The 12,972-nt window shown below is 55.0% G+C and overlaps 1 protein-coding gene across 1 annotated transcript; it reads right to left on the reverse strand.

The window, feature by feature from the left end:
• Positions 1–1,999: 1,999 nt before the first annotated feature.
• On the reverse strand, positions 2,000–3,805 carry EPO (erythropoietin). Its single transcript, XM_060123652.1, has 5 exons — positions 3,769–3,805; positions 3,513–3,652; positions 3,189–3,275; positions 2,767–2,946; positions 2,000–2,617 (listed from the first exon to the last, which is right to left on the reverse strand). Exons 1-5 carry the CDS (start codon positions 3,803–3,805, stop codon positions 2,459–2,461), a joined length of 603 nt encoding a protein of 200 aa, XP_059979635.1. The 3' UTR covers positions 2,000–2,458.
• Positions 3,806–12,972: the final 9,167 nt, after the last annotated feature.

Consider the following 12,972-nt stretch of genomic DNA (forward strand, 5'->3'; position numbering starts at 1 on the left):
ACTTCAGGTTCTGTTAACTCCTTTTTTTTTTTTTTCTTTAATTGAAAGCAGTAAGAAGTCTGAAACAAAGTCGAGGAATAAGGTCAGGAGGAAAAAAGATCCAGGGGATGTTTAGGCAGCACATCAGGCTGAAAGGTGGACAGGACTTTGGGGTTATGAGTTCTAAATCTCAAGTTCAGGTCCCAGCTGTAACTTACTAGCTGGATTCCCTGGGCTTCAGGACAAGTCTCGTAGCTTCAGTTTTGCCAGCGAGAAAGAGAGATTCCTTCTTTCCTGATTCACAGCGTTGGAGCAAGAACCGGATGGCATGTGTGGAAATCATAACACGAATTTTTATCGAAATGCACAAGGTCAGAGTCCTCAGGGTTCTATAGCTTGTAGATTACTCTAGCATTTCCCAAGAGGGCCTGAAGAGGGCACTGTAGCCCAGAAGCAGGGTTGGCCAGAGAGAAAATTCTCCTTGGGTCCTGCCCTAGGCTGACTCCTCCCACCACAAGTTCACCCCTACCCTCTCACACACATATACTTGGCAAATACCCTCCAACCCCCCAACCTGCCCATATTCTTCCTGCCGCAGATTGCAAAACATTCCCTGCTTTGTGCATATTTGCCGGGGTGCAGGCTGACTTCTCCGTTTTGTGATATAAGTGAAAGACCGATCCCCCCATCCATGTACGATAATGGCCAGGATCGGGGGTTCCCGCACAGTTCTGTGACAGCTTTTGCTATCTGCACAGGTTTCTCTCGGGCGTTACTTTGCAGCTGAAACATTATTTCTGGGAAGGAATTTGAAATTGATTGTCAGGGGAAAGGGTAAAATTAGAAGTAGGAATTCCCTGGCGGTCCAGTGGTTAAGACTCTGTGCTTCCACTGCAGAGGACACGGGTTAGATCCCTGGTTGGGGGACTAAGGTGTGGCCAAAAAAAAAAAAAGAAAGAAAGAAGCAAGTAGGGATCAAGTGTGGAGTTGGAGTGAGTTTGTCCCATGTCCCCCATCCCGGGGGAGCTGGGAGGGCTCATGTGGCAGAAATAAGAAGAAGAGGGAAGGGGCTGAGTGCTGGGAGGATGGGGGATCCTGTCATCTTGGCCTCGGGCAAGGTACTTTACTTCTTCATCTGTACCATGGGAATGACTGCAGGGCCATTCTCCCAGGGCTGTGTGAGGAGTAAAATGAGGTCATATAAGTGAACTACCTGCAGTAGCTCTGGGTAGAGCGATTGATCAACAAGATGGTTGTCTGGGAAGTTGGTTCCCACTGTACCCCACTCTACTACTGCCCCTTTGGCAAGTTTCAGGGTAGAGCATTCATGGTAACCATCCCCAGGCAAGGAAAGTTCCACTGGATTTAGAGGGGGCTTGTGTGCTGAGATGGCAAAGGCTGGTGCTGGGGTTGCGGCATTAGAAGAAGCGGCCACAGAGAAGAGGGTCCAGCAGGGAGCACGGGCAGCTGCCGCCAGCCCCCAAAGGGGCCCCTCCTGCTGGCTCCTCTGTCCTTGCCAGCAGCCGAGGCTCACTAAAGACATCAGCCTGGGGACTTCCCTGGAGGTCCAGTGGTTAGGATTCCGTGCTCTCACTGCCGGGGCCCAGGTTCCATCCCTGGTTGGGGAATTAAAATCCCACAAGCCGTGCAATTCAGCCAAAAAAAAAAAAAAAAAAAGACTTATCCTGGGCCAGATGCCTACTGAGGACTAGCCTTGAATGGAGCCACGTTATTGACCAGCGCGGGCAGAGCTTGTGGCCTCAGGCCCAGTGGGGTCAACAGGTCAGACGGGCCATGCGAGGCAGCACGTAGGGCCCGGCCCCCTCCACCTCTGGTTTCCCGGACCTGCAGCCTGCTGCCAGGATGGGGACAGAGCCAGGGAAGTAGGGGTCTCCCGGGAAAACAGAAAAGCCAAGAGCCAGGTTGCGGTTTCAGTTCTTGCCAGTGAGATTGAAAAATACACAAGACTTGGACCCAGTGAGAGCCAGGAGCCAGCCCCCATCCCATCTTCACGGCTCCCACCACCCTCCTTATCCAGCGGGCTCTGCTGTCACGGAGTCCCCATGAGACCCGGAGAATTCATGGCTTGCCCCCTAAATTCTCCGGTCCGTCCTGTCCCTGCTTGCTAGGTGCCCTCCAGCTTGTCCCAGCATCACGCAGCAGCACGGTTCTGCAAGGCACTGAGATGAGTATCAGTGTCTCCCCAGCATGGCGCTGTCCCCAAGTTTAAGTTGAACTCTCTGAATTCCTCCTGCTTTGGAGACTCAGGCTGACCCTGTGACATCCTTAGATCTGAGTTGAGCTCTGAACAGTTCCTCTAGCCCCTGAGATATCACCGCTGGCCCTGGAGTGTCCGTGGGACAGTCTGGCGCTGAGCTGATGGCCCATCGACAGGGGTTGGGAGTGGAGGTGCAGAAGGCGTGGCACAGGCAGTGGTGGTGAGCGAGGTGGTGGACGTGCCCGGGGTGGGAGCACCGGGTCACCTGTCCCCTCTCCTACAGGCCTCCCCTGTGTACAGCGTCAGCTTTCCCCGCAGGAAATTGGAGTAGATTCGGAAAAGTTTGCACAAAGTATCAACAGTGAATGTTCGGAGCGGGGCTGCAGAGGAGGCTGCGTTTGGAAGGGGGACGGCTCCCTTCTGCCAAGGAGAGAACAAAAGGTTACCGGTGGGGACCCCGTCAGGAGAGGGAATTTGGGACAGAATTGCAGCAGGGATTCCTTGGCGGGGCCATTCTCCCATTTTACAGAAAGGGCAAACACAAGTGCGAGGGAAGGTCCTACACGTACCTGGGCTCCCAGTGCCCGAAGCAGGGAGGTGAGGCTGCGCAGGCCGCTGACAGCTTTGTCCACGTGCAGCTGCAGGGCCTCGGATGGCTGGGACGAGTTGGCCAACAGGGCCTGGCCCTGCAGGATGGCTTCGGAGAGCAGGGCCAGGCCCTGCCAGACTTCCACAGCCTGCTGCTGGACCTAAAGGGAGTGGAGACTTGGAGTTAGCTGGCCCAAGCCAGCCCCGCCCTCCTCCCTCTCGGCAGCCCCAAGCAAACAGTTTTGTTGAATGAATGAATGAATGAACAAATGAATAAATGAATGAACATATTCCATTCAGCCCTCATCTTTGCTGCTCTGTTTCTTCTCTCTATCATTCTCCTTCCTGCCCTAGGAGGTTCCCAAAATGAGACTCCCCAAGAGGAAGGAAAAAGTGAACTCACCTCCATCCTCTTCCAGGCATAGAAGTTAACCTTGGTGTCCGGGACAGTGATGTTCTCACTGAAGCTGCAGCCCTCAGCACAGCCCAGCTGAAATGCACAAGCCTGGAGTCAGGGGCCCCAGGGGCTCCTGCTGGCTTCGCCCCTTACCTAGCTTCCAGGTGTGCACTGGGGACTACCACTCTTATTACTTTTACTGGGGGCTCTGGCTCCCCGCTTCCACCCCTGAACCAAGTGCCAGGGGGGAGTCCAGGTTCCTGGACCTTGGGGGAGACCCTGGACCCCTGAGGGTGAGTTCTGTGGAAGGTCCTGGGGAGGGGGCCTCACCGTGGCATTTTCGGCCTCCCTGGCCTCCAGGATGTACCTCTCCAGGACTCGGCTGTCACAGATGAGGTGTGGGGGGGCGCCCAGGACTGGGAGGCCCAGAGGAAGCAGCAGCAAGGACAGCAGAAGCAGCAGAAGACATTCTAGGAGAGAGAGCCGGGCTGAGTGTGAGGCCGGGACTTGCAGGAGAAGGGGTGGTTTGGACCTGCACGTTCACCCATCCCGCTGCTCTGGCCCCGCGAGTCCTCCCGACCCGAACCTTGCGAGCGCTCAGGCTCTGCCTCCTTTGCCTTCATTCAATCCCGCGGCCGCGTGCACACCCCACCCCCCAGCTACCGGCATCCACTTCTCCCGGCCAAACTTCAATCCCGGTGTGACAGAGGCTTCCCCTCTCGCAGATCCGAGTTGTTGCTCCCAGACCCAGGTATCAGCTCCCTCGGCACCCACGTAGCCGCCCCTCTTCTCCCTGGACCCCCAGTCCTCCATCGCGTCTCCAGCTCAGATTCCGACTTTCCCGGGGACTCCCCCAGCCCGGCCGGCAGGTGAAGGCTGCCCCACCCCCCTTGCCCTTCCGGGGTCCTTGGCAAGTCGCAGGTCCTTGAACCCGGCCACCCCGGGGCCAACAGCCCCAGCGGTAAATTCCTCCTCAAACAGGGGCCGGGCGGGCGGGCGCTCCCGCGGCCGGGAGTACTCACCGCGCACCCCCATCTCCGCGCCTCGCCCGGCCCCTCAGCGACCTGGGGCTCGGCGGGTGCCCGCGCCGGGGGCCCGCATCCCGGGAAGCTCGGCGGGGCAGAGCCACCCCGCCGCCCGAAGGAGGGGGCCGCCGTCCGGGGCGCCGAGCCGGGGTCGGGGCAGAGCGCGCAGGGCCCGGGGCCAGGGTCCGGAGGACGGCGCGGCGAGGCGGCCGGCCGGGGTTGGCCCGGGGACTGTTGGCCCGGGGAACTGCGGCGGCGGCCGGGGGTCGGGGCTGTTATCAGCTGTGTGCGTGCGTGTGGGGGGTTGGGGGGGGCTGTGTGCGTGAGGGGTCGCGGGAGGGGGGGGCCGGAGGGGTCAGAGCCGGGGGCAGGACGCCTGGGTCGGGGGCTCGCCGGGGCGGGAGCCGAGCTGCCGCCCCGTCGTCGGACCCCAGGGCCCCGGGAGGGGCGGCTGGGTGCGCGCAGCGGGACGGGCAGAAGGCTGCGCTGCGAGAGCAGTGCCATTCTGGGAAAGGCTGGGGACCCCGACGTCCCCCCAGGGAAGGGGGCGTCCCGGTCTTGGGCGGGGACTCAGCTGGGGCTGTCTGGGTTCTTGCGAGGCAGCTAGGGCTGGAAGCCCGGAAGGTGGCTGTGGGGCAAGTCAGTGGCCTCCTTCTCACGACCCTAGTTCTTGTTCTAGAAACCAGTGTTCTTGTTGAGAAATTGAACGGGGCCGCACAAAGCAAGAAATCTGAGGGGGTCTTCTCCCCCACTCCTCACTTTTGAGGACCCTGAAAACCCAGAAATTGAACTTTTAGGTTAGCCTGCATGGTAAAATTCTTAGGAACTCTGAAATAGAGTGAACCCCCAGAGTGATGGCCCTTGGGATTTGCAGCTAAGCCTTTGTGGCTTCTAGGAAGCCCTGAGGCAGCGGGGGAGCTCCCGGGGGGGGCGGGGGGGGCAGGAGTCCAAGGCTAGCTGGCTTATCAAACCTTGGAAAGTGGCCTGAGTCCCTGAGCCTCAGTGCTCTCACCTGTCAAATGGGCCTCATGAAAGCACCAGTGCCAGCTCATGCAGCTTTCATAATAGACAGGGAAGTCCTACAAATACCGGCGGTTATTTATACGTTCATTCACTCCCTCCCCAGTCCCATGATATTAGAGATACTTTATTCATGCGTTCAGTGCCTTCTTTGTGCAAGACAATTGACTAAGAACTTTTCAGGACAAAAAGGTGTTTTGAGCCCTAAGTCCTGCCTCCTGGAGTTTGTAGTTTACAATAGAGATAAGGTGGGGACACGGAACTGTACACGAGGACTGGAGTGTGCAGATCCGAGCTGTGAGAGTTTGGAAGAGGGGGAGCTCACCTCTAGCTGGGAAATCAAGGAAGATTTGATGCAGGAGGTGACAACAAGCTCAGCCTTGAAGGGTGGGTAAGATTTCAATGGGAAAAGATGTGAGGTGGGTGCAGAGGCCGGTCCAGCCAAGTGCTTGGTGGGTCAGGTGTGTTGGGGCGAAAGGTGGGGTGGGGGAGGGAGAGGTGGAGATCAGACTAGGGTGGCGGTTAGGGAGAGGTCAGGTTGTGAAGGGCCTTGAATGCCCCTCTGAAGAATTTGGAGTTTGTTTGGAAAGATGGGAAGTATTCATTCATTCATTCATTCAAGAAATATACATATAAGAGTACCTACTCTTGGCCAGAGACCTGGGGATAGAGCAGTGAATGAAACAGACAAGAATGCCTGCCCCGGTGGAGCTGACATTCTAGTGGAGAGATGGATGATAAACACAGAGAATGAATAAAAGATAGAGGAGCTCCAATGGCTAAAAGAACTAAAAAGGCCCAGGAGTGTTGGAGGAGGTGGCAATTTTTGATGAAGCAGGCAGGGATGCCTGCTGAGAGGTGACAGAGGTGAGGGAGGGAGATAAGGGGTGGGGGGAGGAGCCTGATCAAAGAAGGGTTCAGAAAGATGAATGCGAGGGGTGGGGAGGCAGAGGCTTGTGGGAACTAACGAGGGCCCGAGTCGCTCCCCTGCCCTCCGCTCACTGCGAGCCTGCTCTCGGGGTCCTCCCCGAACCTGGTGTGCGGCTGCTGTGGCTCTGCACACCTCACTACGTCCTCTGGTCCCCGTTTCCTCCTCAGCACCCAGGCAGCCTCCCAGCCCCACTTGGCCCTCAGAGCCCAGCTCTGGGACAAGATCCCAGCTGTGGGACAAGCACACGCACACTCACGTCCACACACGTCCGCACATGCGTTCTGTCCCGACCCACAACACACCCCCCAGCCTCTGCTCTCTGGGTCCCCTGACTCCTGCGTCACTGCCCTGACCTGACCATGGAGAGGGGCCGGGGACAGATCGGGGGTGGGGGGGAGTAGACACAGCCGGAGGAGAGGAGGAGCCGTTCGGGCTGTGGGACCTGCTTCTGCCCTCACACCGGTTTGTCAGAGGTCCCCAGGCCCCTGCCTTCGAGAAAGGGAGATGGGCCCTGAGCACCCAGCCCCTAGCTGCTGGGGCCTGCTGGACAGGGGTGATGCTGGCTCATCCGCTGGGGCTTTGGGAGAGAGAACTGCGATGCAGCCTGGGAGAGAGGGCAGAGTAGAGGATCTCAGCTCACCCTGCACCCAATCCCTAAGCTGTAGTAATCCTACCAAGAGGGCAGAGGCTGGTTTAGGAGCCAACTTCAACCCAGGTGCTTGTGGATACTGCCCAGTAGGGTCCATGCATCCAGCCTTGACAGCAGGGGCCCCTGAGGAGCAGGAAGCTACCCAGGGCTCTCCCTCCGATGCCCACCACCCCCCTGCCAGTGCCCCTCCATCTGCCTGTTTGTATTTCTCTGGCACGGGGCTGGACCAGTGCCAGGACCACCGCGGAGGGTCTCCGCACCATCCCCTCCAGTTATCCCCAGCCCTGCCACTAGAGCAACTTTCCCACTGAATAGCTCGTTCGTGGCATTCCCCAGAGCAGGAGCCTGCAGCGGCTCCCGGTTGCCTCTGAACTAAGACCCTCTGTGCTCTGCCATCCACCTACCTTTCCAGCCTGTTCTCCCACTTTGCTCACTCCCACTCGCCTGCATCACGTGAGCTCAGTTAGATGGTTTGCTGCTTCCTGCCCTTCGCTCACTATGTGCCTTCCACCTGGATCCCCCTCCCCCTCCCACTATGGCTCTCAAAAGCCCAAACCCAAGCATTACCTCCTCTGTGAAGCCTTCCCTGATACCCCAGCAGGAAGCTGTCTCCCTGCTCTGGGCTGCCATCCTTTATGTACATGTCTTAGGCCTCTCCTGACCGGGCCACCATATACAGCTGTCATGGTTGAGCACTGCACAACTCCAGGGGGCGCCATTCATATCGACCCTGATGAGAATGGTACTCTCTGGAGTCATGCAGCACAGGTGCTCTGTTAACTGGAGGAGAGAGCAAAGGACAGTGTAGGCAGGTCTTGTTCACCTGGGTGGCACTGGGCACCCAGCATGTTGCCTGTTTATGGGCTTCCCTCAAGTGTGGTTTGCATTGTGTGGTCCCTCCACTCCAGACACCTCAGCCAGAGAATGGGAGACCTAGAGGGAGGAAGTGAGCTACTCATCCTCTGAATGCTTGCTGGAGCCATGCCTGGACAACCTAGCTCGGGGTTCATGGGGGCCTCAGAGGCCTCCATCTACTTCCTGAGCAGGCAGCCCCCCGAGGCGGGGTCTGAACCAGAGGATGGCGGGGGTGGAGGCAGGCTCTGTTCCATGGAGTCTTCCTGGCAGCCAATTCAGACTGAAAATCCAAGAAGCAAATTTACAGCCCCCTGAGCTGTCGCAGACCCCCAGGCAGCACGAAGTCCCAGCTGCCTGGAGTCGTGTAGGGGACGAGGGGGGCCTCTGGACTTCTCCTCCCTCCTCCTTTCCAAGCAGTGGCTTCTCAGCTGGGCTCGGGAGTTCAGCCAGCAGCCCAAAAGACCTTCTGTGCTGGGAAGTGAGGTGGCCGGGACCTTGGAGGGTGCGGTGGGGGAGGGCTTCCTGGCGCTTGGGGAACTGGGAAGGGAGTGAGGACTTGGAGAAGGGATTCCTGCCAGACAGCGAAAGGAAGTCCTGTGCGAAGGTCACTTTGGAGAAACTGAGGGAAGTTCTGCTTACTTGGCCACAGAGTAGCCAGTAGAACCAGACATCCGGGTTTCTGTTCTCAGCGAGCAGCTCTGTGGCTTCAGCAGGCTAATGGGGCTCGTCTGGCAAACAAGGGAGCCCAGACTGGAGGCCTGAGCTGTGCCACTAGCACCTGACATGGACAAGTGACGTTACGTCTGAGCCTGGGGATGGTAAAAAACTCTAGTAATCGCTTGCCAGGGCTGTCGTGGGATTATGTAATGCCCGGCACGGGGTAATCAATAATGCTAGCAATTATCACGGCGCCCTCTGCTTTACTGTGGCTGCTACCTGGCTTTGGAGGCCTGGAGACCAAATCTGCAGCATGTTCGTCAGCCCTCCTCCGGCGTCCTCCACTGTTCCCTCTGGGGAGCTGGGCGTGGGTTCATGACACCTTATCTCCGGTGTTGTACCTTTACCAAACAACTCACTGGTAAAGGTCATGGGGATAGTGGGGTGCGGATGGAGGTACCGCCGGGTGTACACATCCACTGCTCTTTGCAGAAACTTGCCACTGAACAGAACTGAGTGAAATGGCATCACTGTGGGAGCTGGGGGGTGGCGGGGGTGAAGACACAGATATCAAGACAAGTCTCACACTTAGTTTATTCAAAGCCTGGGGCCAAACAGGGGTTTCTTGTCCCATTAACATGCGTCTCCTCCCAAGGGAGGCCCGGAGAAGTCCCAAGGACGTTGGACTGAATGAGGCCTGAAGCATTACCAGGCCAGCTTCCTTGGTTACTTGTCTCTTGCCTCTCCTCCAGTGCTTGAGTCCTTGAAGGAGGGCGCCCACAGCACCAAGACCTTCACCTTGGGATCCAGAAACACTTCCCCAGGTTAGGTTTCTATGAAGTGTCAACCCCATCTTAGGATCTCTTGCTCACAAGTATGGCTGGATATTCCCAAGCTCCTTCCCATGGCACCCATCCTTTATCAGAAGACAGAGCTGCTAAGTTGGTCAGAGTAGCTTTCCTGTCCATGCAAAAATAAAACTAGAAAATCCTAACTTAAAACACTACTGGCAATATCAACGAGAGTAATGTTTTTCTCCCATGTAAGATCTTTGCAGGGGTGCAGTCGTGAACACAAAAGTTTCATTTTGTTAACATGGGGCTTAAGGATTTTGCATGAACTCTATTTTATTTGATTTTATTTATTTAATTTTTGGCTGCGTTGGGTCTTCGTTGCTGCGCGCGGGCTTCTTATTGCGGTGGCTTCTCTTGTTGAGGAATATGGGCTCCAAGCACGCGGGCTTCAGTAGCTGTGGCACGCGGGGTCAGTAGTTGTGGCTTGCGGGCTCTAGAGCGCAGGCTCAGTAGTTGTGGCACACGGGCTTAGCTGCTCTGCGGCATGTGGGATCTTCCCAGACCAGGTCTCAAACCCAAGTCCCCTGCACTGGCAGGCGGGTTCTTAACCACTGCGCCACCAGGGAAGCCCTGCGTGAACTCTTTAGGCTCTTCCTACTTGGAGGAACATAGGCCAAGATCTACTCAAGGTAGTTTATAGAAGCCTTAGACATACTCTTAAACCTCCAAGTTTAGCAAATATTTTCCCAAATTGTTCATGCTTCACTGATAACCAATGAGTTACGAGAACCTATTGCTTGACAGAGGCATCCTCCGATCTGTATATAAGCAAGACCTTCTGTTCATGTCTTATTTCATCAACCAGCAAGTAATTTTAGTACTTTCAGGAAAGTATATTTTTCTTGCAGCAAACAAGATTCATAGACTCTGAGCTGGAAGGGACCTAGGACATCCCATGAAGGTGAACTTCCACCCTCTGCTTGCACACTTCCAGTGAAAGATATTTGGTGTTTCTAAGGGAGCAGAGACTTGTTATAGGGTAGCCAATAACAAGCTGTCCTCCTGTGCATGCATACATCCAGCCATTCATCTGTCAGATATTTATTAGTCACTGGATTGCACAATGGAATCGCTGCTTCTCCTTGAAGTCGTCTCAGCAGTTTGATAAGGAACTCCCCTGATCACCCCACCTAGGGAACAGACCAAAGGAACAGGCTTTGTAAAAAAAATAATAATAATAACGTTTTCCTGTTACAAAAACAATACAGGATCACTGACCAACTAGAAAATATGGCTAAACCAAAATACATCAATTAAAAAGCACCCATAATGTCATTAGGAAGATGGAGTCATAAGTGGTCATTTTCACAGACTTCTCTCTTGGTGGGATAACATTTGCCTCACCCCCAAATCTGTGTAGCGGGATATCTCTTCCCTAAGGAACTACATTTGACACATGCCTCTAGTCCAACTTCCCTATAGGCTCCAGGGTTTGTTCCCCCAACTCCTGACCAAGCACTGGGAACTCACCTAGAAGGATCATCCGCCCATCCAAACCAGTTCATGTGCTCTGAGGGCCTCCCTTCTTCCCTGCCACGCGTGCCACAAAGTAAAAGCCGACAGAACTAATAACCCAGCCTTGTAAACCAAACACACACAAATCACCTTCCTTCCCCTCTCCCCATCCCCATGAAGAGGCTCAAACCATTCCTTAGCAAAATGGCTCAAGCTAACAATAGTAGCCCTTACTATTTTTTGAGCCCTTACTAATGCTAGGACAACTCCAAGCACCACGTAAATGATTTGTCTTTTTAAATCTGTCCTTTTTCCTATTAGTTTTTAGAGAACCAGGAGTTTATACCTCTCCAGGCAGACCTGGCGCCTAACACAGATTCCATACAACCAGTGGACGCTCAATAATACTACGGATGACGAGAAAAGGTCTACACTCACCTCCAAGACGAGCGTTTCCAATCTGGCCTCTGGGGATCTGTTTTCGAAGTAGGAGGTCATTTCGCACTCTCTGTGGGCTCCATAGTGGTTGAGCAAAAGGGAGGGAAACTGCACCTGGACACGCCTTCTACCCCCATCACCTCCCAAGCTGTGATGGAAGACACTTCAGAGAACCAAAGAGGGAGGGAAGCAGAGGCCGGCACTGGCCTCCCTGCAGAAGGAATGCAGAGCTCCCTGCCCGGTCCACCACGCATGGACTCCAACAGATGCGGGAGCTTTCCCCACGCCCCCTACCTGCCCTCACACCCCTTCTTCCTTCGGTGGCAATGACTAGGGGCTGTTTCCGCAGACCTGCCACTGAGGGAAGCCCCACTGGCAAGCAGTGAGAGAACTCGGAGTAGAAACAACAAACAAATAAGCTGGGCGACGTAGCTGCCAAAACAAACCAAATGCAAAAGGGTTGCTGCCACCACCTCTGCTGGGCCCAGGCCAGGAGCAGAGAGCGGAGCACATACGTGCAGGGACACACATAGTTCCCTCCAGCTCCCTGCCGGCTCCCCACTCCGTTACTGGGGGCTCCTGGACAAGGGAGTCTTGCAGTCAAGGCTGATAGGGAGGGACTTCGCTGGCGGCGCAGTGGTTAAGAATCCGGCTGCCAATGCAGGGGACACGGGTTCGAGCCCTGGTACAGGAAGATCCCACATGCCGCAGAGCCCGTGCACCACAACTACTGAGCCTGTGCTCTAAAGCCAGCAACCCACAACGACTGAGCCCACGAGCCACAACTACTGAAGCCCGCGCACCCAGAGCCCATGCTCCGCAACAAGAGAAGCCACAGCAATGAGAAGCCCGCGCACCGCAACGAAGAGTAGCCCCCACTCGCCGCAACTAGAGAAAGCTCGCGCTACTTTCTAGCTGCCCGAATGACCCTCCAGTCCCAGAACACAGCCTGCTTGTTCATGAATCCCCTCTGTGCATGCTGACCCCTCTGTCTGATATGCCCTCTCCCCTCTCTTCTGCCTGGCAAGCTCCTTTTCATCCTTCAAAACCCAGGTCAAAAGGTGGAACCATCTGAGACCTCACCAGGAAGTTAGCCATTTCCTTCTCCACACTTCTGTATCGTGGCTATTCTTACTTCTTACGTAACACATCTTACTCATTTCACAAAAAATTGGTATATCCACCTTCCCAACTAAGTGGTGAGCTCCTTGAAGGCAGGGGCCATTTCACACCCATCTTTGTGTCCCCAGGGCCCAGCCCAGGCCTCGGCTTACAGTAGGCACTCAGCATGTATTTAGTTGTTAGAATGACGCGCTAGTCCTTCTGTAAGGAGTTCACTTTCCTGAGCGGCTGGCAGTCACTTCCGCAGCATGAATCCCTCGTCAACAGGAATACTCAAGCCAGAGGGAGAGGTTTTGTTAAACGAGGAGGCTAATTTTCAGAACCCCAAACCAAACTGCCTTCCAAATTCTGTTACTAACGTTTAGATCAAAGGCTTTCAAACTCCTGTGACCTCGCCCAACAGTAAAACTGATGTCATAACTAGCACGTATGTGTCTATATACACATCTATAACTGAAAGTGTCAACAAAATATTATCATTGAAGATGTACTTTTTTTTTACTTGCTTTTTAAAAGGCTTTGACCCAGTAAATTGATTTCAAGACCTACATATGGGTCACCACCCACTTTGATAAAAATTGCTTTAGGTGACTTGTTTGATAAACATGAAAAATCAGATCCTCCTACAAATATCCCAACAAAAAAGTACTTATGACCTGTGTGCCCAGGAATTCAAAGGGAAGGCAATCCTTTCCTGCTTAGAACAGCCCAGCCGCAAGGGTCTGAAGGGCTCTGGACCATAGCTGTTTAGAACAATTTGGGCCCCAAAGGACCAGGAATCAAA

This window comes from Lagenorhynchus albirostris, chromosome 15 (genome assembly GCF_949774975.1).
Source record: "Lagenorhynchus albirostris chromosome 15, mLagAlb1.1, whole genome shotgun sequence".
Taxonomy (NCBI): domain Eukaryota; kingdom Metazoa; phylum Chordata; class Mammalia; order Artiodactyla; family Delphinidae; genus Lagenorhynchus; species Lagenorhynchus albirostris.

Bases quoted from the DNA above. Each gene is read 5' to 3' on its own strand.
- EPO (XM_060123652.1), bottom strand. From the start codon at position 3,805: ATGAAGGCAAAGGAGGCAGAGCCTGAGCGCTCGCAAG. The intron at 3,653-3,768 runs GTTCGGGTCGGG...TCTCTCTCCTAG, and splicing joins AGAGCCTGAGCGCTCGCAAG to AATGTCTTCTGCTGCTTCTG. The intron at 3,276-3,512 runs GTGAGGCCCCCT...TGTGCATTTCAG, and splicing joins GGGAGGCCGAAAATGCCACG to CTGGGCTGTGCTGAGGGCTG.